Source organism: Plectropomus leopardus, chromosome 9, assembly GCF_026936395.1.
Source record: "Plectropomus leopardus strain MGB_pleo_1.0 chromosome 9, ASM2693639v1, whole genome shotgun sequence".
Classification (NCBI taxonomy): Eukaryota; Metazoa; Chordata; class Actinopteri; order Perciformes; family Serranidae; genus Plectropomus; species Plectropomus leopardus.
The window spans coordinates 24,850,995-24,871,868 of record NC_142184.1 but is presented as its reverse complement, the minus strand read 5'-3'; the positions used below and the strand labels follow the sequence as shown (position 1 = coordinate 24,871,868).

At 41.7% G+C, this 20,874-nt stretch overlaps 1 protein-coding gene across 8 annotated transcripts in view; it reads right to left on the bottom strand.

Annotated features, from left to right (window-relative positions):
* Positions 1-20,874, bottom strand: part of prdm16 (PR domain containing 16) — a 212,881-nt gene that overhangs the window by 15,143 nt on the left and 176,864 nt on the right. For 4 of the 8 annotated variants that reach the window (XM_088082330.1, XM_088082324.1, XM_088082323.1 and 1 more), the window contains exons 4-9: positions 13,049-13,189; positions 7,808-7,910; positions 2,937-3,138; positions 2,638-2,803; positions 2,295-2,448; positions 27-1,704 (exon numbers count right to left, since the gene is read on the bottom strand). In XM_088082330.1, coding sequence (XP_087938456.1) covers positions 27-1,704; positions 2,295-2,448; positions 2,638-2,803; positions 2,937-3,138; positions 7,808-7,910; positions 13,049-13,189 — 2,444 coding nt within the window. Of the gene's footprint in view, positions 1-26; positions 1,705-2,294; positions 2,449-2,637; positions 2,804-2,936; positions 3,139-7,807; positions 7,911-9,188; positions 9,547-13,048; positions 13,190-20,874 lie in introns of those variants that run through there. The other 4 variants (XM_088082325.1, XM_088082327.1, XM_088082328.1 and 1 more) reach the window with 4 other exon arrangements.

Genomic DNA, 20,874 nt, shown 5'->3' with positions numbered 1-20,874 from the left:
TTCTAGTCTAATCGGGGCTGAAATACCTGTATATGGGGTCCATGAAGAATGCTGAGGGCTTGGCATAGTGCAGAGGGGGTGGCTGGTGAGGCTGAGCCTGGGGCTGCTGGTGCTGAGAGATGGAGGATTGGTGCAATGACTGGGAATGGGGTTGTGGAAACCCAGGTGGGGTTTCATCTTTGATGGAGACCCCCTTTCCAGCCCCAAAGATGTGGTTCTTTCTATTTTGTGGCTCAGCTGCCACACCATTATGACTACCTCGGCTCCGGCCACCAATGCTGAGGTCCAATGGCTGTTCTTCACTGCTAGATATTGCTAAAGGTCCACTACTGCTCCCAGTACTACTGTTGGGGTTTGAGGGGTTTATTGGGGTTGGAGGAGCTAACTTGGTCTCCTTGGGTTTTGTGGTGAGATCAAATGGTGACTCCCCTGTTGACGCAGGAGCTCCGGGGGCACCAGACACCATCTTGTGCAGCTGCTCGCGAGGTGACTTGGGCTCTGCCTTGAAGAACATGCTAGGATTTAGGGCACCACGATCAGCACTGAAGGGATAAAGGGAGTTGTGGAAGTTGGGCAGAAACTGGAAAGGAAACATGGAATGATAGGGCAATGGACCCATCTTCTTCTCTTGATGGAGGCCGATCAAACCTGGGCCAAAATATTTCTCAGCAATAGAGGCGATGGCTTTGATGGAATCTGTGGTGGCTGCATTGGCATTTGTGTGGGATGGCGGGAGGGCTTGCTCATCAGGCGGAGGGAAAAAGGAGTGCTGGGACGATGCAGAAGAAAGAAAGGGACGATCGATAGAGAAGTTTCCAGAACTAGACACGGCTGATATCAAAGCATTGTTCGTGTCTTCTAACTGGTGGCCTTCTTGACTTGATACAGCCCCTGACGCCTTCCTTCTTTTACCATTTCGCTCACGTTCACTCTCTCCGTCACTCTCCAGGTCAGAACCATCACCTGAAGCAGTACCAGTAGTGGTGTCCAAATCTGTCCCACTTGTGGTATTAACATCTTCAAGGTCACTACCGTCAGATATGTCTGCCATCTTAGATTTTGGCTTGGCTTCTCCAGAAGACAAATCTAGTTTGCTTTCTTTTTCTTTATCTTCCAGCTGACTGAAGCTGTTACCTCCATTGCTGTTTGTGGAGCTAACCAGGGACAGTGGAGGAGCATCTAAGGGACTCCGAGGCAGTTTCACTTCTTGACTGCCGCCACCAAGCGGGCTCTTTAACAATGGACTAGCTGGCAATAACGGTGGTCGCGGATACAGTGATGGGGAGAAGATACCTGGGAAACCATGAGGGAGAGATGGGAAGCTATGAGGTCCTGGGGAGAAGGGCAAGCCAGCGTGAGGGTGAGGTCGGGACGGAAAGTAGTCAGTGAAGCCTAAACCTGACTGGTTTAGACCTGGGAGGTGAGGATGGTGGGATTTGGCCTTGGCCATGATGGGACTGGAGCTCATGGGGATGCCAGGGTTGAACATCCCTGCTGGAGAGCCATAATGGTTTTTGCCCTCACAGAAGCGGCGATGCTTGTTGAGGGAGGAGGTAGTGCTGAACAACTGCCCGCAGTCCTTACACTTGATCTGGGTGCGGCAGTCAGCATGCATACGCTTGTGTCGGCAGAGGTTGGAGAACTGGGTGTAGGATTTGTGGCACACCTCGCCTGGGGGAGCAAAAAGACGCAGCCCATCAGGGCCTGGTTAAACCCATTTTAACACTGTCTCTAACTTTGTATACCAAATCAACAGCAACATGTACATCTGAATGGAAACTGCTGGTGAAGTAGTTTAAAAAAAAGGAAGAAAACTGTTTTCCATGGATGAAACCAACCACTCTGCAGATTGAAACTGCCAAATCGTTCCTGATCTGCTGCATGTGCCACATTTGGGTTTTATTGCCAAATAAATTTACATATAAAATGCACATGTTTTTAATTACCTTACAGAGAGCAAAAATAGGTCACTCATCCACAATTAAAATTATGTGTCATTATCATTATAGTAGTATTTCAAACAAATCTTAACTATACTGTATGTCATTAAGTTTTGCCAGAAAAAAAAGTGTAAGTGACGAAGTAAAATCTATTATTTACAGTACGCGATCAAATGATGAGCAATAAAAATAGAATCTCTGAATGCTTGGTTCAGACAATGCAAATGGGATCAAAAAGGTGGTGTACATGGTGGAGAAAGAGACGACAGGGTGATGAGGTGGAAAGAAAAAAGGGATCAAATAAATGCGGTGTTAAGAATGAGGCGGTCATTAACTTCCAAAGCTCTCACTTACAGATAAAGGGTTTGACACTGCTGTGGATGTGCTTATGCTGCTTGAGGCCTGACGAGGTGGCAAAGGTCTTGCCACACTCAGGACACGTGTGAGCGCGTGCCCCCACATGCTGAGAGCGGATGTGGCGCTGAAGGTTGCTGGGATCTGTAAAAACCTGAAATTTGAAATGAGTGTATAAAAATACAATGTACTCCATTTTAACAATAAATAAAAAATAAAAAAAGCTGTTCTTTCACAATGACTAGATCTATATTCATTAGCATTACGAATAAAGCCTAAAAAATAAAAGACCAGCTGAAATTCTGAAGCAGATAAAAGCCTGTGTGTCCTGTGCACAACTTACGTGCTGGGTATGCTGTACCTTATCACAGTTTTCACACTCAAAGCGCTTGCCACTGTCATGTGACATCTGGTGACGGATGAGGTTGGACTTCCAGTTGAAGGCTTTGGGGCACTGGTCACACTTGTACTCCCTCTCCTCTGTGTGGACTATCATGTGTTGGCCCAGACTTTATAAGGAGAGCACAAGACCATCAGTGAAATCAATAAATCATACAAGTTATAACCCACAGATTAAATGGAGTATATGCGCTGAATGTGTCTTTGTGAGTGGTAAAGTGAGGTAGAAACGTGTCTGTGTACCTGTACTCATTTGGGAAGATCTTCTCACAGTCTTTACACTCGTGGACAGGCTCATCACTGTCCTCGCGCTCCTGTTTGAAGTCCTCTCTCAGTGTGTCAAAGATGGAGCCAGTGCTCGAGCACGAATACTTCTGGTGCCGCCGCAGCTCAAGTGTTGAGGAGAACAGCTCATCACAGTCTTCACAGCGGTACATCTGCTCGTCTGCAAACACACATTGATTTATTGATTGATTAGAGACCAGGGATTATACCGCATTAGTGCATTATAATCCAAGTCTCATCTGTCCAGTCGTTTGCTCAGTACTTCCCAAACACTTGCATTTTTGCTAAAACTTTACTATTTAAATCTAAACCAAAAGCAAAACCTATCTATGCTCCCTTCTATCAGATTCAGTCAGACAAAATGCAGGTGATTGGGAAGTGCTGAGCATAGGATAGATTAGACTTAAATTATACGGCAGGAGTTGTGTGAGTTTGTAAAAAAATGTTTTAATATAGTTTTGTTGTTAAACTTCCACAATCAACCAATAAGTCAATATTTTTGACTTTTTTTAGGAGGAATGCACAAATTCAAGAAAGAATAAATCATTTAGAGCAAACTTTCACGTTTGAAATAAAAACATGTTGTGAGACATTAGGAAAGTACCTGTTAATAGCAAAAAACTGCGAAATTCCTGATGTCAAAACTGAATTTTTCAGGTGAACCATTCTTTGAAAATATATTTCTTATTTCTCTTATATCACCTTTTAAAAAATCTTAAATAAAAATGCTTGCAAATATACATCGACACACAAAAAATATCTGAATGTAAAAGTCCTCATTAAGATAAACGTAAAACTTCAAGTAAAAGTCTCCAATTTCATCAGACAAAAATACTTTTAAGTACTCTAAGAATTTTGACATTTGTGCCAGCAACCGCAACAATTCACAGTGCTAATGGAGGACATTTAGTTGTGCCCGCTGGCCTTTACTATATGCAAAAAAAAAATTCTATGGGAGTCAAGGCAAAACAAACTTCGCTGTGCTGTTTCACATCCTCATATTTATTAACTTCTCCTGGGGATACAGCAGTGCCAAGCAGTTGTATATTAAAACTGTTGATGCCACTAAACAAGAAGAAAAATCTATTACCCACATGTGTGTTAGTTACAGCCAAACAGACTCCCGTTCAAATGATAAAAGCAACAATCCTGCGATTGACATTCACATAAAATGGAAATCAATTAGCAGTGAAATGTGGCCTTCATTAACACAGTTAATTGCTTGTTTAAGCAAGTGTTTGCTTGAGACTTTAGGTGTAATAGCACACAGGGGAAACAATATGGGCTGGTCTTCCCCTTCCATGTTGATAACCTTTACAATACTTCTCACTACCAAGGTCAAATACATAAAACTCGGGCCAGCTTTTTCAATAGCGAGTTCCTGAGTCAGACGCCAAGTTCAACAGATCAGGGGAAAGCCCAGTGGAGTGTCTTTGTGCGCGCGCATTAATGTGTGTATGTGTCTGTCCATGAGTTTATGTGAACGTTTTCCAAAAAGAATGAGCCACAAGGAACAGAGGTAAGCAGGGGCACAGTGGCGCCAACCCCATGGTGATTTCAGCGCCAACCTGCCATACCCTCTTCGCCATGACCCAAGCAGCCAGCGCCTGAGTGGGCCCCCCCAGGTGTCCCAATACGCCATGCACACCCATCCATCATTTCAAGCCGCACTAAATGAGTTTATCCAAAACGACTTACAGTGCATGGCTCACCTGTTTTTTACTGCATGTGACCGTTTATCCAGCTGGAACTTCTTGGGCACATTAAAAGGGCATTAGTGTAGCAACATCAATGTGTCTAACCTTGGGGAGAAGGATAAATGACCTTCTGGTCAATGGGCCATTACGCTGAGCTCAAATGCTAAACTAACTCACTTTGACACCAGTGTGCACATATTTCATGGAGAGTGAGTGTTTTACTGTGGGAGAGTTGGATGTAATTTGCCCCAAAGAGTAAACATCTCAACACTCAGATACTTTTTGTCTCTTTTAGGAGTGGAAAATGTTTTGGGGAAAAAACACAATTCCAAAAAAAACAGCTGACTTTGAAAAAGAAAGTGTATGATGACTTGCAAACCCCCTGTGCAGCAGGAACATGAGTGTTGAGAAGATCTCTGTGTGGACACTCAGGTGTGCATGCATGTGTGTTTAAGTGGGGGTGCACGTAAATAAAGGTGCTTGCATGTGTGTATCAGCGTGTCTGTGTTTTTTCAGTTAGTCTGGTCTGGGCGGGAGGGGTGGGGCAGGGTGGGGTGAGATGGGGCGAGGTATAAAGGGGAGACTAATAGCTCTCTGGGAGACGAAGGGAAGCACAATTATGTGCAGTTTAGCAGCTAATCTGGGAGCATGGGTGAGGTCTCAAGGGACTCCTCAAGTCCTCTACTTCAAATTCCTTCTCCGATAAGCCAGACACAGAGAGCAGGGCTGCACTGCCAAGCTCTCACTCAGCCCTGCTACCTTTCTCTCACACACACAAATACATGGAGACAGAGCAGACAGTCTCTTCCCTACAATAGATGGACTTTCATTGTCTCTCTTTGTCCTCCTGTCTTTCTGCATTTCTGTCTCTCTCACTCACAAACAGCTTCAAACAGCAAATGAACTGTTTTTTTTTTTTGTCTGCCTTCATCCCTCTCTCACACCAACACACAATGCCAAATACTTTGGCTCTGACACACACACTCTGGCAGGTGGAGTGACTCTCTTTCGCTCTGTCTGCCTCCCTTTCTCTACATTTCACATAGGAATTGAATAAATCATTTACAAGTCAGCGCCGTCTTTGACGCACTCCTACAACACACCAATCTGCTTCTTTTCAATAATCAAGCTTGCTTTGAGCTCCCGTTTCCTCCCGTTCCTTTGGCATGGAGATGTGTGCGTAAACCGTGCATCACTAAGGGGGGAAAAAAAACGGGTGAACTGCAGAACATCTCACGAACATCTTGTTCTCCCCCTCCACCATTTTATAGCCAATGACAAGCAAAAGTAATCAGATTTTTTCTTTTTTTTCATCCGTGGTTCCAGAAAGACTGGAAACACAACAAAACAATGTTACCTGACAACAGCACTTCAGCACAATAAGTCCAAGATGTTTAAAGAAATCCAGCGGAACTACGGCCCCTTTTCCGCTCAAGTGAACTTTGAAAGAATAGCCCAGATCGACAGTGAACAGCTGTCCAAGTTAGATTATGAGATAAAATATTGAATATATTCAGTCTGACGTATAGAGGCACGGTTGAAAGGTAGTGAGTACAGTGAATCAGGTTACCCTCTCAGAGGGAAGACGGGCGGGTGAGAGCACCTAAATGTGACGCACTTTGAAATGTGAGTCAGTTTACAGACATCAGTGAGCAGCAAGGTGCAGGAACACTTAACACACGATCTTACAGGTTTTAGTGTTATAACTGAAGCAAAGATCAAACTAAAATACACATAAATGCATTAGATAGATGCTAAAATAAGTCAGAAGTTACAAGATGCAATGTATTTATTTTAGTGGACATCACTGACCATCAGCAGTATCAAATGTAATTTGCATGACTTTTAACACGTCTAATAAAAAACCTAGTCCTGCAGGGATTGATCTAAAAAAAAAAAATCAGGTTAAATTAACTTAAGTATGTTTTCAATAACTTAACATTACTTGACCATATGTGCCGCTTGAGTTCTTGCTTTTTAAAAAAGAGGTGCAAATATTAACCAATTAGTTGGTAACTATTTAGGCTAATTATTCACCCACTAGTTTGATTATCGATTGAGCAATTTTTAAAGCAAAAAAAAAGTCTAAGAATTATCTGATTCCAGCTTCTTAAATGTGAATATTTTGTGGTTTCTTTCCTCCTCCAACAGCTGAATCTCTTTGGGTTGTGCAGAGAAAAAATGGAATTGTGTGTTTTTGGAAAACAACATTTTCTAACATTTTATAGACCAAACAACCAATTGATCAACTGAGAAAACAATCAACTAATTAATTGAGAAAAAAATGTTAGTTGTGGATCATATTTTTAACAGGTATAATAAAAAGTAACAATAAAAATCTAGTCTTAATTGGTTTGGTGGACTTTTTTATGTTTTGTTTTTGTTTTTTTATTTTACTTTGAGCACAGGAGGACTGATTCCCAGTCACAAAACGCATAGCATTGTGCCCCTGAGTCTGATACTGTAACTGCTTAATGACCTCTAAAACCTCCAAAACCCTCACAGTGAATATCTATGGACAACTGCAAAGTTGACTTGTGATTACTGCAGTGTTGTTATTATAATTATTATCATCATCATCATCATTATTATTATTATTATTATTATTGTTATTATTGTTCTTGTTGTTTGGCTGAAACGTAACAAATAGAGAGTTCATTTCATGGCTTAGAGGATTTAAGTGCTCTCTATAAAGTGTTGTTAAGGGCATGACTTCCTAATAATTTCTGTTTGATCCTGGCTTTCCGTTAACAGAAAATTTCGATTCACTTAGGCTGGAATATGACAAGTGCCAATTGACGCCCTAATGCAGTATTTCAGGCAAAGAGGCCCATTACATTGCAGCACTGTAAGCGCACAATTCAAACCAGACTCGTGCGAGTGGCCTTCATTATTGGCAGGCCTATTCTAAATGACAGCTCCAAGCGGGATTTAATTCCATCCTGAATTTTTTTTATTCCAATAATTCACATTTCTTGAGGAAAAATAATATGTACATATATGTTGGAGTGAGAGATGTATTTCCTCCCCGTCACATTACCGGGGTTATGGAGTGTGTTGGCCGCGAATGCAGCACAGGATGCAGGTTGGAGTTTGTTTAAAATGTGCGCTAATGACGCGCATTAATCTTACCTTGTAGGTTGGGTGCCATGGATCCCTCGGGGAAAATACCGTCCTTCATATACACTAAGAGCTCCTCCCCTGCTTCAATGTCCCGGACAGCTTTATAATAAATCTACGGAGAGACAGAAAGAGAGAGGGAGACTTTAACATCATTTAAGAGACCCCCGCGTATTTTATTGTCGCAGTTCGAGGAAGGGCCAAATATTGAAACTGATAATATTAGCATATTAATATGGTTGTTATAAAGAAATTAAAACAACACGCATGTCTGAAATACGATACATTATTAAGGCTGCCTCAGAATTATGAAAACATATTTTGTTTGCAATGTTTCACATTTTTATTGCAGATAAAAGCCGCGCTGCCAGTGGTTATTTTAGTATATTACACAACAGTTTGTTTTATCTATATTGAGCCTACTCAAACTTTCTGAAATAAACGAATAGAAAAAAAATATTCTTTTACAAATTAGCCACTTAGAATAAAAACGACAAGAAAAAAGAAAAAGAAAATACGCCAGGGTTCTCTCAAAGAATTACTCAAACACTCAACACGAAAAAAAGAAGAAAGAAAAAAAATGGAAGAAATCCAGGCGATACAAATACTGCTGTAATGAGTCTAAACTGTCTGAGAGAAAAGTGGCGAGCGAAATGAAAATAAACAAACAGCTCAGCTGCTCCGGTGCGTTTTTTTTTATTTACAGCTGCAGCAAAACGGGAAATGTCGGGTCTTTAACAGCACACAACTATTCTTTTGATTGAGGTAATTTAACTTGTGGGATCGGACATAAATTACTGCTGGATTCTCTGATTTTTTGCTCTAAGTAAAGAAAAGGAAAAAAAATAGGAAACTGGAATAATGGCAATATTCGAGGCCATTCAGAGCCGAGGCCTCATGTCTCTATTTCAACAACTGGAAAATCAGCGAAGTAAACTAATCTTACAGAATTTGTCTAAAAAAATAATCAAACTGCATCACAATTTTCATGTATAATTTTATAATAAAAATATCACAGCTTCATGCACCCCAAATAAACCACAGCGCAAACACGCACTTCAAGCGGCATGTAGAAGGTGTGATCTGTGAACACGTGGGGGCGCTCTGCACCAGCTCAACGATGTCACCACAACAAGGAAGGCAGACTTCACATTCATTCATACACGCACATACTCACACACACAAACACACAGACAGGCCGGTGAAACTAACTTCTTAGATTTAGTGCTGGTAAGACGAGACCCAAAATCAGCAAAGCAGAGGCCCAAAATCAATGAAAGGGTCCGTTATTATTTTTTATATCATCATCGTTATTATCATTACTATCAGCCGATAGGTTTATATATCTACAACAATTACACACACCGGCTGCGGCAGCCTCTTTCGACCTGACCTTTCTTTTCTCCGTGAGTCGGAATAGTTGAGAAAGTTGCGCGGCGCTGCGGAGAGCCTCCAGCTGCAGTAGCACTTCAGTCCCGGTGGAGTTGGCGACACAACCCATAGTAGGTCTACCAGAGAGGGAGCGGGGCGCTGAAGCGGACAGGGCCGAGGAGAGGAGGTCGCGGAACGGCCAGGCGCGCTGCAGACGGTCGGTGATCGCTCCCTCTGGCTGGACGAAGCCCGACGCTCCTCCGCTGGGCTACTCTCTAATCTAGTCAGTGAGCGCGTCTTTGATGAGGATGATGAGACACTCTCTCTCTCTTTCTCTCTCTCTCTCTCTTTCTGACTCTCTCTCTCTCTCATTAGTGATTCCCTATTGCCCCTCGGTGCTCTCTCGGTTACCCGTCGGCCACTCCTCCTCGTCTTATCTCCAGCCAAAAGGATTGAGGGATCTGCGGCGTAGACCCCTCCCCGCATCTCCGATCTCAGCCGCCGCTTTGGCCGCTTGATAAATCTATTATTGATGTAAATAATGGATAAAGCAGCCTGACAGACTTGCAGTCACTCTATCGGTCACTCTGTCACTCCTGAACGCACGCGCTCACCGACATATAGATAAGCATCGAAATGCAACAATAGGCCTTTTGTTGCTTAATAAAATTTAAGTTTTATTCGAAACACTTTTTTCGTTCACTTTCTTCCAGTCTATTTTCAAGATAACTTCATTAACAATGGGGGCAGTTTTAAACTCTGGGTCAAGTTTGGATTAAATTGGGTCAATTTGAACTGGAATGTTAAAATTATATTTCAAAAGAACTTGGATAAAACTGAGATGTCTCCTTTAATGCAATCATCATCAAACAATTATTTTTAAAAACAACCCTAGTAGCTATTATAATTAGATTAGATTTTTCATTATCATTTTAAGTTATATTTGCAGCGGGAAACGGGGGGAATGTGCATTGAAGAAAAACGCATGAATAAATTGTAAAGGATAAACAACGTCGCAAAATCACATGTAAGTAATTCCACAATTTTTATAATACCCATTTTTTCCAAATATTTTAAAATACATTTATTTATTATATTAATGACACATCTTCCCTATTATTGACAGAATTATAAATTAAAACATAATCACAATTTTAAAGAATATAGACAGTCGATAAATGTGGACTCATTAATCACATTCCTTAATATTTGTGGTGTGTGTGCAGCATTTTGAATCTTGATGAGTCTGTATTTTTTGTTTGCGTGTGTATTCTACAGTCAGGCCTGCACACTCAGACCTGTCTTGACCTCTTTCCTTCTCTGTCCAGTGTTCAAGGGACAGATGTCTCATCGATCAATGCCAGCCGTAGGGCCCGCAATAATCCCCCACAGTGACACACACACACACACACACACACACACACACACACACACACACACACACACACACACACACACACTAGTGTCTACTTATTGATGGATCTATCTTGGGATAGATGGGCAGATCAAACAGCGCTGGAAAGGCCTCAACTCCAAAACACAAAAGATGAAGGACTGACAAGAAGGTGGACAAGGTTTATCTTCTCTTCAAAGCCCCATCAACTACCAAAGCAACACACACACACACACACACACACAAACATCACCCCTTGTCCTCTCTCAGCCGTTTACTTTACTAGATGCCACTTGGCCTCAGAACCAATGAATGGCATCGCTTACACACAAGTTTTGGGTGATTCTTGGCATTCTAAAAGAATAGGAACTATTTAATAGGGTTACACACACACAGACACACACACACACACACACACACACACACACACACACACACACACACACTGTTCGCACATGCAGTCACGTATAAACCACACAAAGGGGAAACTGCTGATTAGTCTTGCTTTGTTTGGTCATCATTTAAGGTGCCTGAATATTGCAGAATAAAATTACAAGCAGGATTAAATGAGAACCGTTTTAAGAACAGTGTGTGTTTTTGTTTTGAGGATTGAGGAAGAACAGTATATAGAAAGGCTGTCTGCAATTGCCGAAACAAATCACAATTTACATCTCTCTGAGACAGATATTTCTCTTTTTAGAAATGCTCAAAAACTCAGCAGCACTTTTAAAGAAACTTTGCACATTTATTGCACCTATATGGAAAATAATACATAAAATAATACCAAATTATTGCATGAATGCAAATATCTAAATTATGCACAATGGTGCACACATTTGTCCATCTTGCATCATTAATGACAAACAAATAAACAAATAAATTATCCACTTGCTTTTTAAAAGGTTACTGCCTGCATTTGAATCTGCCCCGTGTGCACATATTTCCATAAACTCATGCATTGTGCATGTTGATACAAAAAAAGAAAAGAAAAATCACTGAATAGTCTGTTGAATTATACATTCCAGCACTGAGTGGCTGTGTATGCGTGTGTGTGGTGCTAGTAAATAAATGATAGGGTCATACCTGTGAGCCACTACACCAAGAAACTGGCCAGGCAAACAAAAGCAAAGGCGTTCACTAAGTACAAACAACTGCAAAACACATCAAAAAACAATCATGCACGTGGCCTCTTTGGCTCTGATAATTCTCCACAATTTTCGCCGGTGCCCTGATTCTTTCTTTGACATTGTGTGGCAGTGGCAGGGGGCACTGATGTGAAAATCTTAAAAGGATTAGGCGGGTTGGTGTTGCCAGCCAATTGGTGCTTGTCAATCTCGGAGGCCCCTGTGTGTTCCCTCTCTCACTTGGTCCAAGCCCCCTTTCTCTCTATCGGTCAGGCTTAATGTCTGAAGCTTAAATGGACACACTAGCCTGTCCCCTTGGTGTGACAGAGTGACAGGTGGCAGATCAAGACATGAGGACAGAGAAAGGAGACAAAGACAGCGAGAAACAGGCGGCTAGAGATGGAGACAGGAGGGGGAAAGAGCCATGTAGGCAGGGATTAGGAAACAAATAAGAGCAGAGTGACAGGAATGTGGAAACACACAGGCAGGTCATATGGATGCATTTGGCTACTGTCATACCTCCATCATGTTTATTGGTTTGTTTTTTTTTTTGTTTTGAGCTGACAACTTTCATTTTTATTGCTCCTTTGGATGGATTTTTATTTTGTATATCCCAGCACATGTGAGTGATCATAACAGTCCAAAGTGAACTGAGAGTGAAATGTGTGTCAAGTAGTGGCAGAGTAACACCGCTGGTATTTCATTTACAGAAACTGGGACAAGAGTCAGCAATGCAAAACACAAAAAAAAACCCCAACCTCTGCAGGATAAAGAGAAACAGAAATATGCTAATATATTGCAGTGGTAAGTTGTGGCACACACATTGCATGGGGTTGGGGTTAGGGCCTAGTTAAGCAGTTGGGGTTTTTATGGGCACCGGCTGGGCATCTTTCCAAAAGTATCCGATGCCTTACAGAGGTTTCTACAGAGAGAGAGAGAGAGAGGGAGGGTGTCGATGGGACGTAAGAAGCAGAAAGGGAGAAAAACTGCTACCTCAACAGAAGAAGGCTGTACCTTGGATAATGGTTATTATGGGACTCCAGAGTGTCAGGCTATTCTTCAGCCTCTTTAGATGGGTCATTTCCTAACAGCACTGGCAACTGGCCCAGCCACAGACACACAATAGAGCCATTCCTTCATCATTACCAGCGCACACATTTTGCTACCAGAATAGTAAACATGCACACACACGCACACATGCTCGCGCACACACACAGTGTTAACACACAGATTCACACAGATCAACCCAGTGTCCACTCTTAGCAGATGGGAAACAAGTATTCCTCCTCTGCTTCTTGCTGACAACATGGAGCTGTTACCCTCATATCTGGACCACAAATCCAACATCTCTGTCATGTCACTCACCTGGTCTCCGGTGAGGTGACAGGCGGCGAGGTTCTGCTCCTCAAATGACGGGGCAGAGCGGACATATTTGAGCCAGCTGTTACTGTTGGCGTCTGGGCCTGTGTCCAGTGCAAACTTCACATTGCCCATGTCGTCCACCACCTGTTGGAGAGCAGCAAGTTAGATATCATTAAAGGGACAAACCCCCCTCAAACAAACAATCATTTCACTTGGAATATTTCTGTAAATGACATTTTGCATAAAGGTTGTGGGTAGTTAAACATGCATCGGGGTATAAGGAGGCCGTGCCAGGAGTTTGATGTCAGTCAGCTCAAAGACACACACAGTCAACATGTCAGTGGGTGTTAGGGCCACCTAACCTTGTCAATTCCAACAAGAAGAAGGAAAAAGGAGGGAGAGGAGGCAGAAGGAGGAGGGAGTAGACAAACTGTGGCTTCTTTCACTTGTCTAAAGACTTTCTCTGGCACATATTGATCACCCTTTGTAACCCCTACGTCCCCCTGAGACTCCAAGAGCGGGTTTCATGTTACCTGCTTGCACAGAGAATGAAGGAGGATGGAGGTAGAGGTGAAGGAGGAAGAGGAGGAGGAGAGAAGAGGGGCTCATTGTGGAACAAAAATGAGGGGAAACCCAGCAAAGGAGTGATAATGCTTTGTGTTTGCATATAAAATAAGACCTCAATCTTAACAGAAGTGTAAACTAGGACATAGTTTGAATCATGGGAAATGAAAAAGTCCTCAAATTTGCCAAAAAAACAGATATGAGGCAAAAAAATAGTGCAACAGCAGAGATTTCACAGACACTAGATATATTTAAAAAGCCAAAAATGTTGCTTTCTACTCTTGGCTCTTTTGAGTCCATTTGTGCATGTGTATTGGTATTTACTGTATGTGTTTGTGGTGGAGTTCGGTGGTTTGGTGAATCTGGGGGCAGCTCTGCTGAAAACCCTGAGCCCACCCTCACCACCAAACTGGGGGGTGAAGCTCCAATTTCCCCGCTGTGCCTCACATTGATACTGAGCCTGTGTGAGTCCTCAGGGGAAAACTGGCCTGAGACAGAGCAAGTCCTCTAATTACAACTTCCAATCAGCCCGGCCCGAGTTCAGTGCTGACCTCTAGCTTGACTCTCGGATCTCCTAATCACAGTCAAATGTCTGCTGAAGGAAATCGAGGTGTGATGGAGAAGAACCAACAAGCCATCTGACGTTTTTAGATGTGCAAAGTTCGTGAACTTCTCTTAACTGGCTGAGTTTCTAGAGGCATGTTTGTGGTTTTTTTCCCAGCTCGTAAAGTGTGAATGGTCATGTTCTTGTTGTCTGGGTGAGCGCGTGCAGAGGGTGTATTTTTCGTGGGTGGGGGTGCAGGTGCCAAGTTTGGTGAGTAAATATGTAAAGGGTCTGGTTGGAGGTGTGGAAGAGCTGCCGTGTGCTTGTTTGTACAAATACGGCAACCATTTCAGCCAAATGCATGTGAGGTAACAGAAATGTTTTTACATTGAGCCAAGGTGTGAGTTTACCCTTCTCACTGCATTCACCTGCTTTAAAATAACAATGCCAGTTAGTGCCTTGGCTAAAAATAATAATAACCTTAACTTATGTTTTAACACCCTGTTCCACAAAACTGTGGCTACTTCTTATGTAAATGCATTTGCTGATAGTGGGAGTGGAAAAAAAGACTGTACGCATCAGTTCCCGTAATGTATTTTCTATAATTCATACTGTGAATCTCAGACGCAAATAATGTGAAAATGTCCACTGAAAGAGCTTTAACATAAAAACTATCCATTCCTCACTCTCCACAGCTACTGCCTCTTCTGCCTCCAGTTTACAACTTAAAAACTTGGCTTGATCAACTCCAGGCCTTTATTTTATGTGTGAAAACAGTCACTGAAAACTAACCAGGCATACCCACTCCTACACACCTACTACTCCGCCTAATATCTTTTCTGCAGGCTGTGTGCACTTGTCATTACCGTTGAGCTGTGACAGGTATCGTACATGTTTTATGAACACGTGGAGAAAAGCTGAAATCCAGGTGGAGTCAAAGTGAGATTATTTCTTTTCTTAAGTGGGAATAGGTGTGGGAAGGGAGGTGGGGAAACAGGACTCTGACACACACACACACACGTATGAATACTGCCATGCCTACGTATTGGGCATGGTCATACACACACATATTGGTTCCCCCCTTCTCCTATACACACATCCAAGGGTCTGATCACAGGCTTAATGAGCTGCAGACCTGTGTGCGTTATGTATGTGCACATGCTCGTGTGTGTGTTGTCTGGGAGGCCTGCTAACACCCTGTCTCCGGGTGGAAGCCTGATTTATAAGGCTTCAAATGGGGTGCAACAGAGAAGGAGAGCCAGAACAAGCCCGTGGCTGATTGTTTGTTTATTTACCTTTCTTTTTCATTTTTCCCCCCTCCCTACGTCACAGGGGGCGAGGAGGACCGGGTGGAAATCATCAGCTCCATGTGCAAAAGGGTTTCAACAAAACAAAGCAAACCAGGCTGCTCAAAGTTTTGCCCTCAAGTTCTTTTTTGTCCTTCAGATCAGAGGCTAGAAACAGAAATTGTGACACTATAGGAATGCTGTTTTTATATTTTCAAAATGTTCTTTAACAGCTAATGTCCAATTATAGCCATCTTGCACTGACTCATTCTGTTCATTTGGGCAGTTCAACGATTCACTTCCAACTTGACTCACCAAGCCAATTTATTGATCTCCTCAGTCCAACAATCTCCTCAAACCCAATGGGCAGAAAATATGTTGGCATTAAACGTTTCTGCAAACCACAAATATCTTAACATTTTGCATATATAATATAGCGGATACGTTGGAAGTTTATGTTTCAACATAGCTGCAGGTAACGTGGTTAGGTTTCGGTAGAAAAAACACTCGTCTTTGTTAAGGAAAACATCATGTTTTGGCTTAAAATACCCAGTTTGGGGGCACATTCCCCACTGGAAATACAGTCTCTTAAAAAACACATTTAAAACATTACTTTAAAACAAAACTTTAAAACTTTTTTTTCAGGCCACAACCCTGGCAGGAAATGCCACAACTTTGTAAAAAGAAAAAAAAAACTATCACTATCCTCACTAATGTGTTACAAAAAAAAACAACAACAATGGAGCCTAAAAATCCACTGGAAAAACAGCAATGACTCACTAAAACAAAGCAGGTCTGCAGTATCCCGGCAGGTAACACATTATACACCATCTCCTCCACCTCCTGATGACAGTCAGCTCATACATTACATCACTTTTGAAATGCTGACATAATGTGTATAAAATATGCAAATGTAACTTTGTGATTTGCAGAAACATATAACGCTAACATTTCCTTCTAACAACTGGGCTGTTTCTTTTCTCTCCATAAAAAAGGGTAGTTCCTGTTTAATACCTTTTGGATCTTTTTGCTGATCATTCTTATCAGTATTATCAAAATTTAATTTACCATGTTAGTTGGTGCAGTCTATGAAGGCGGCAAACTTGCTAGAAATACATTTAAGACAATAAAACAGCATATAAACAGCAATTAGGCAATCAAGCAGGTTTAAACCAACCTCTAGTTTAGCTTAATCTAATTTGGAGGAGGAACTGAGGGTAAACAGTATAGGTAAGACCCAAAGTGCCCATTATAAACTATATCACTGATTTACACCAAAATAAATCAATTTCTTGACCGACAGTTCTATTTTTTTAACATCAGAAAATGACTCACATGACAACACACACACTCACGCACACAAACACCAATGTACCAACACGAGCACAGACACAATAAGACTTCAGTGAAAGAGAAGCAGCTCTGAGTGGACAGGATGCAGAGCAAACTCCACAGGAAGCTCTGATAAGAGCACGACACTTATATCGCTCCTCACAACACAAAGGGGAACCTTTGACAGCTAGGAACCTTTAATGGATGTCTCGGCATGCCCTCTCCTCCGCCAGTTATATCTGACGGATGTGTGTGGCGTGCAGGGCTGAATTAGTAGAGGAAAGTTGCTTGTACGGGTAGACGTTGGTGACAAGGTACATATTATTTTCTGTTTGACGGAGGGCAGAAAATGGAAATGGCAGCTTGGAGCGCAGTGGTGATTGTGATTTTGATGTGAGACGGACATAGAAGCAGACTTACACCATGTGAGACATAACTGCTGGATTATAGTGTGTCTCTATAGGAATATTTTTATGAAGTGTGATCTTAGTGCATTGTTGCACTGCCTCAGGTTTCAATGTGTGAACACACCCTAGTTCTCATGTATTTGTATGTGTTTGAGTTTCAAAACTCTAAAAATGTAGCAACTTCATTCTGACTTGTCCATGCATGATTTCCATGTTGAGAAATAGGCAAGGTTTGTTGTTTTATGTATTATTGTACGTTATACATGGTTCAGCGGACACTGTTTTGCTGTCACATCAAAGGGTATCAAGATGAGCAACAATGGTCATCCAGTCTTTTAAACATGTCTGTTTTAGATTCAGGTAGTTAATAACACAAAAGACACATTCAGATTTTTTTTCAACAATTTTGCTGAATGTGAAAATTCAAAGAAAGACAAGCAGAGAGAGATGAGGAATCCAAAAATGCAGAAGTATGCACTTCTCCTTGAAGCAGCTAGGGGGCAGCCTGGAATGAAAACTCTCCAGGTAGTAGAGCAGAAGTGGAAATTAAACTTCCCTCCTCTCTGCAGCTGTACACACATACATATACAAAAACACAATATAAGATGGTAGTTAGAGCAAGGATTTCATGCACGCACACACACTTGCTCTGTGTTACCCCAACGAGAGGGCCAGTCATGGAAACAGAGCAGTGACAGTGACAGATTGAGTGGCTGTGAAGTGGGCTGCGGAGCTGGTTGTTAGAGGTGTTGCAAATTAAGGTGCAGGACGACTAACAAGAAATAAAGAAGTGTGTGTGAGAGTGTGTATCCTTTCTGGAAAAGGGTCTGTTTCCAGTTGGGAGGTCCCTTTAACATGCACATACGCACACACACACACACACACACACACAGGCGGACTAATAAAGCAGCTGACAGAGTACAGATCCCCACAGCCTTCAACGTGTATGTGCACATTCACGTGTGTGTGTGTGTGTGTGTGTGTGTGTGTGTGTGTGTGTGTGTGTGTGTGTGTGCGTGTGTGTGCCTGGGTGTGATGGATGGGGGCCTGCAGAGATGACCCTACCCTGCCACATCACTCAACAGTCTAAATGAGTGTGTGTTCATCCACATTTGTGTGTGTGTGTGTGTGTGTGTGTGTGTGTGTGTGTGTGGAGGTGAGAGGTGGACAGGCACACAAGGGGTCCTGTCAGTAAGCCCTCTCTTAGAGAGAGGAAGGAAAAAGACAGAGAATAAAAGGCAAAAAGAAACAGAGAGAAAGAGAGATTATTCATATTTTATTAACTTCAGCGGACTGTGGGTGAGGATGATGTGGGGAGGCAGTGAAACCTAAGAGGATAAGGAGTAAGATGAAGGAGGAGAGATGCACACAACACTGATGAAAATAATAGTAGTGCAGTCCATGCAAGAAAGAAGATGAGCAGGAGAAAAATGTGTGCTTAAATAAACTTCAATACAATATTGAGCTTGGGAAATGATGTCCAGAAATAATTTCAAAGCCAGTGGCTGCATATAATCTTTTATAAGCCTAAGAAATAATATAAGAAATGTGCATGTGGGGAAAATGTTTCAATGAAATTTGTACACAAATTATATTTACAATGAGGTTACACAAGAAATCAAAATTGTGCTTTAAATCTGGATTCAATGTGAAGAACAAGAACAAAAGCAGCTTTTATTTCTTAGTCTTTGTCTAATATCACTGTTGATACAAACTTGTAGTGGAAAAAAAGATGGAGATAGAATGTGAAAATAAAATTTGCATTGCAGAATTTTCTTTTACAGCTTTACAAAATGTGATGTGCAATCAGAGGCCTTGAAATGATTGAACATCATTTCAAAAACTGAAACCCTTGCTGACCTTTATATGAACCAGTGGAAAACAGCAAGCAAAATACATGCAAGCACACAAAACATATTGTTTCACAAATGAAAAAAAATATGCAAAATTGATGTGGAAGAAACCAAACACCAGAAAAGATGCAGGAGAGTTGATATATTCCTCAGAAAGGCTTCCCGTCAGTTTAGTTAATTCAGAATCATATTGAAATTATATGAAGTATGAGGGGAAACATTCATCAGTCCAGGGAAATTTGCTCTTTTCAGCAGTGCTCTAATGCTGAGGTTGACATTATGACTCATTTATTTTCATTATCTAAATTTTCCCGGGCATGAGAGTCCTTTTCTCGATACTGTAAATTTTCTTTTTCCTCTCTTTGTTTCACCACAACAATTCCTCATTCTTGACTTTACATGGTCTACTGTAAATACACAAAAAGACACCAAACCACCTGCACACACACACAACCAAAACTAACTGTAACAGTCATGCAGAAGCCTAGACTTTGTTTGTTCAGCTAAATTCAAATGACATTCAAATAGTATTCAAATATGTTCTTAAATGTGAGAAAATGTACACACTTCAAAAGACTTTGCTCAAGTCATTCTGATAATGTGGTTTTAATTATTATGTACAAATTTTAAACCAAACAATTTTAATAATCAAATTACAGATATAGCTGTCGCTCGCACATTGTTGAATTAAAAATGAATTATGTAAAAAAAAATATATATTTTTTAAATTGTGAACATTTGTTTAGTCCAAATAAAGAGAATCAGTAGCAGAGCCAACGTGTTTCATCAGGAGAAGTCATACTGTGAGATTAGATTGGGCCTTTAAAAATACAGTGTGTGTGTGTGTGTGTGTGTGTGTGTGTGTGTGTGTGTGTGTGTGTGTGTGTGTGTGTGTGTATGTGTATGTGTAAGGCCAATTACTGATGCTGGTAATAGTACACCTGTGTAGCCATGTCTGGCAATCTACTGACAGCTAAAGAGGAAAAGAGGCTGTAAATCCACGCACGCACGCACGCACGCACGCACGCACGCACACACACTTTCTTTTACTGAGGCATTAGCTCTTGTGTTGAAAATCACGTATTTATTGTTTGTCTCGGTCAGAAAACCTGTGTGTCTGCACCTTCTGTGTGTGTTCACTGTATGACTGGTAATATGTATGCAAGGTGTTGGAGTGTGTGTTCGCAGTGTGTGAGTGGTATGGGGTGTGTGTGAAGGTGAGTGAAGGCGTGTTAAATGTGACCCATTTTATCTGGGCTGGGCAGCCATCGACATAATTAAAAACCAGGCAGGCAGGCCGGGGAGGGCCTGGGGCCTTGTAAAAGCCATCTGGGCTGTAGTGTGTGTGTGTGTGTGCGTGTGTGTGTGTGTGTACATGCATTGTGAGTGTCAGAATGTGGCCAGGCTCACTAATGACCCAACTTGCTTCTCTTAAATCAGCATCTCTACAGTCGCCGTCACACAGCTATCATTTGTGGTGAGTGTGCATGTGCCACAGTCAGAACAGCATGTGAAAAGTTCCAGTGTCTATCTCCCACACTCCCAAAATCATTGTGGAGTCAAATCTCATTTTGTTTGAGTTTGACCTGTCTGACTTTGTGAACTTGAACAACAGTTCCTATGCAGGTGGGGATACAAAGCTAAATGTTGTGATTTATGATGATTGTTTTATTTTGTCCATTCATTTGACAGCAATGATACATTTAAGGACTTTAAAATTTAATTTGTTTATGTGCAACCACAGCATGTAGGATATCTAGCTCTAGCTCATCAGCAGTCTTTGTCCCTGGTTAAGCTTTAAAGGGATCTTTTCATTGTCGACTTTGGAAGACAATACAAGTAA